General features: G+C 51.6%; 4 protein-coding genes across 6 annotated transcripts in view; 2 read left to right on the plus strand and 2 right to left on the minus strand.

Moving 5' to 3' along the window:
• LOC121639776 overlaps positions 1-2,500 on the plus strand; it is a 565,698-nt gene that overhangs the window by 306,178 nt on the left and 257,020 nt on the right. The gene's annotated exons all lie outside the window — the stretch shown is intronic.
• LOC121639814 overlaps positions 1-2,500 on the plus strand; it is an 882,884-nt gene that overhangs the window by 285,938 nt on the left and 594,446 nt on the right. The gene's annotated exons all lie outside the window — the stretch shown is intronic.
• Positions 1-2,500, minus strand: part of LOC121639802 (nuclear apoptosis-inducing factor 1-like) — a 21,933-nt gene that overhangs the window by 5,866 nt on the left and 13,567 nt on the right. The window lies entirely within an intron of this gene.
• Positions 1-2,500, minus strand: part of LOC121639747 (tripartite motif-containing protein 16-like) — a 7,189-nt gene that overhangs the window by 395 nt on the left and 4,294 nt on the right. The window contains exon 2 of one of the 2 annotated variants that reach the window (XM_041985214.1): positions 2,192-2,500. This exon is cut by the window's right edge and continues 7 nt beyond it. The exons of the other annotated variant lie outside the window; for it this stretch is intronic. Within the exon in view, the coding sequence (XP_041841148.1) occupies position 2,500 (1 nt within the window). The 3' untranslated portion in view covers positions 2,192-2,499. Of the gene's footprint in view, positions 1-2,191 lie in introns of those variants that run through there. 2 annotated transcript variants of the gene reach the window in all.

The raw sequence follows: 2,500 nt of genomic DNA on the forward strand, positions 1-2,500 counted from the left end.
GGGGTGCAGAAGAGAACGCATTTTTCAGAGACGTAAACGCTCCTTCCGCCTCGGGAGGCCAGGAAAGTCTACGTGGTTTATTCTTCAACAGAGCAGTAAGGGGGGTAGCCAGGATGCTGTAGCCACGGATGAAGCGCCTGTAGAAGTTCGCAAAGCCTAAGAAACGCTGGAGGGCCTTGATGCCTTCTGGTTTGGGCCAGTCTAGGATAGCTTGCACCTTCCTTTGATCCATCCTCACGCCCTCGGGTCCTACAACATACCCCAGGAACTCGATGGTAGACTGATGGAAAGAGCATTTTTCGGCCTTCAGGAAAAGGTGATGTTCCCGGAGACGTTGGAGAACGAGCTTCACATGGTGGATGTGCGATGGTAGGTCTGGGGAGTAAATGAGGATATCATCAATGTATATTAACAGGAAACGATTAAGCATGTCACGGAAGATTTCCTGCATAAATCCCTGGAAGACGGACGGGGCATTTGCAAGACCGTACGGCATGACCAGATACTCGTAATGACCAGTGGGAGTGATGAAGGCGGTTTTCCATTCATCGCCCTTACGGATCCGAATGAGGTTGTAGGCGCTACGTAAGTCCAGTTTGGAAAAGACCTTGGCTCCTCTGAGGTGTTCTAAGGCTGCCGGTACTAGAGGAAGCGGATATCTGAACTTCACTGTGATATCGTTTAGGGCTCGGTAGTCCACACACGGTCTTAACCCACCATCCTTTTTACTCACAAAAAAGAAACTGGAGGCTGCAGGAGAAGTTGAGGGACGAATATAGTGTTGTGCCAGAGCTTCTGTTATATAGCTCTCCATAGCCTGGGTTTCTGGGATGGAGAGAGGATAAATCCTACCGGCAGGTAATTTTCCTCCAGGAATGAGGTCGATAGAGCAATCCCAAGCACGATGTGGGGGAAGCCGAGCAGCCCTGCGAGGACAAAAAACATCACTGAACTGGTTGTAATCCAAGGGAAAGTGCTGACCTGATTTACTGTCCGGACTTTCCACCGTCGTGGCACCAAGGAAAAGCTGACGTACAGGAACGGGCTGAGGTCTAAGAGGAAAGCAGGAAGGAAAGCAGGCCGAACCCCACTGCAATATTTCACCACTGCTCCAGGAAATGACAGGATCATGCTTTATTCACCAGGGCCGGCCCAGAATGACGTCATACGCAGAGTCCTGTAACACCAGGAAAGTTATTTCTTCTCTATGTAGACAGCCGACCTGGATGGTTATCAGCGGGGTTTGAAGATGGAAGGATCGCTTTGTGATACTTTTTCCCGTGACGGTCTGAATGTGGAGGGGTGTGGCACAGCGTTGACAGCGTAGTTGGAGGCGTTGTTTCAATGAGCTGGAGAGGAAGTTCCCGGCTGAGCCTGAATCAATGAGAGCTGTTATCGTCAGAGAGCCTGCGGGATATATCAATGTGGCGGACGTTGTAAGAGGTTTGGTGGAGAGTGAAAAAAGTGATGCCACACTCACCCGAGGAAGAGGAGGACGCACGGGGCAGGTGTTTCTTCGGTGGCCGGCCTGGCCACAGTAAAGGCAGAGACCCGAAGTCAGGCGACGTCGGCGTTCCGCCGGATGTAAACGTAGGGAATCTACTTGCATTGCATTGGGGTCATCTGTGGTGGAGGCGTTAACCTCTGGATTAGCATCCCGAAGACAGCTGTCTCTGCGATGAGCAACTCGGACAGCGAGTTGGATGAATTTTTCCAATCCTTCGCCGTCGTCATATGAGGATAGGTGAAGACGGAGGGACGGATCCAGGCTCATTCGAAACTGGGTGAGTAAAGCGACTTCATTCCAACCACTAGTAGCAGCCAATGTGCGGAACTTCAAGGCATGTTCAGTGATGGGTGTCTGTCCTTGTCGTAGTCGGTAGAGTTGTTCTTGGATCGTGGAATCCCCTCGTGGTAGTCCGAAAACTTCCTGGAAGTGGCGCACGAATTGGTCGTAAGATTGGGTAACCACGCCGTTCTGTCGCCAGATAGCCTCTGCCCATTGCAGAGCGGGACCTGCCAGTAAGGAGATGATGTATGCAATCTTGGCCTTTTCGGTTGCGTATTGGGCCGGGTTCATTTCCAGAGTGAGTGAGCACTGTAATAGGAAGCCGTTACAATGTTGGGGGTCCCCGGTGAAACGGAGAGGCGGGGATGCCATCCTTGTCGGTTCAGGTCGGACCTTCTGTTATGAATAGACCTCCTGGAGACAGATCAGGATGACAGCAGGTTTATTCACTCCCAAACGTGATCAAGGGAAAGAAGCTAAATCAACGGAAGACAGTCTTACGCAGACAGAGTCCAGGAGTCGGCCGGGATTCCTTAGAAAAGGATAGGGAAGCAGGATAGTCCATCCGAAGCTTAACGAGGTCCGACGGCGAGTGATCCACCAACCGTGGTTTAAAAGGACGTTCCAGTGACAGGTAACAGGTGTGGACAATCAGTATTCAGGGGACTTGCTTCGGCGGAGCGTGGCAGGATCTGATGCAGGTGTGACAGT

This window comes from Melanotaenia boesemani, chromosome 5 (genome assembly GCF_017639745.1).
Source record: "Melanotaenia boesemani isolate fMelBoe1 chromosome 5, fMelBoe1.pri, whole genome shotgun sequence".
In the NCBI taxonomy this organism is placed as follows: Eukaryota; Metazoa; Chordata; class Actinopteri; order Atheriniformes; family Melanotaeniidae; genus Melanotaenia; species Melanotaenia boesemani.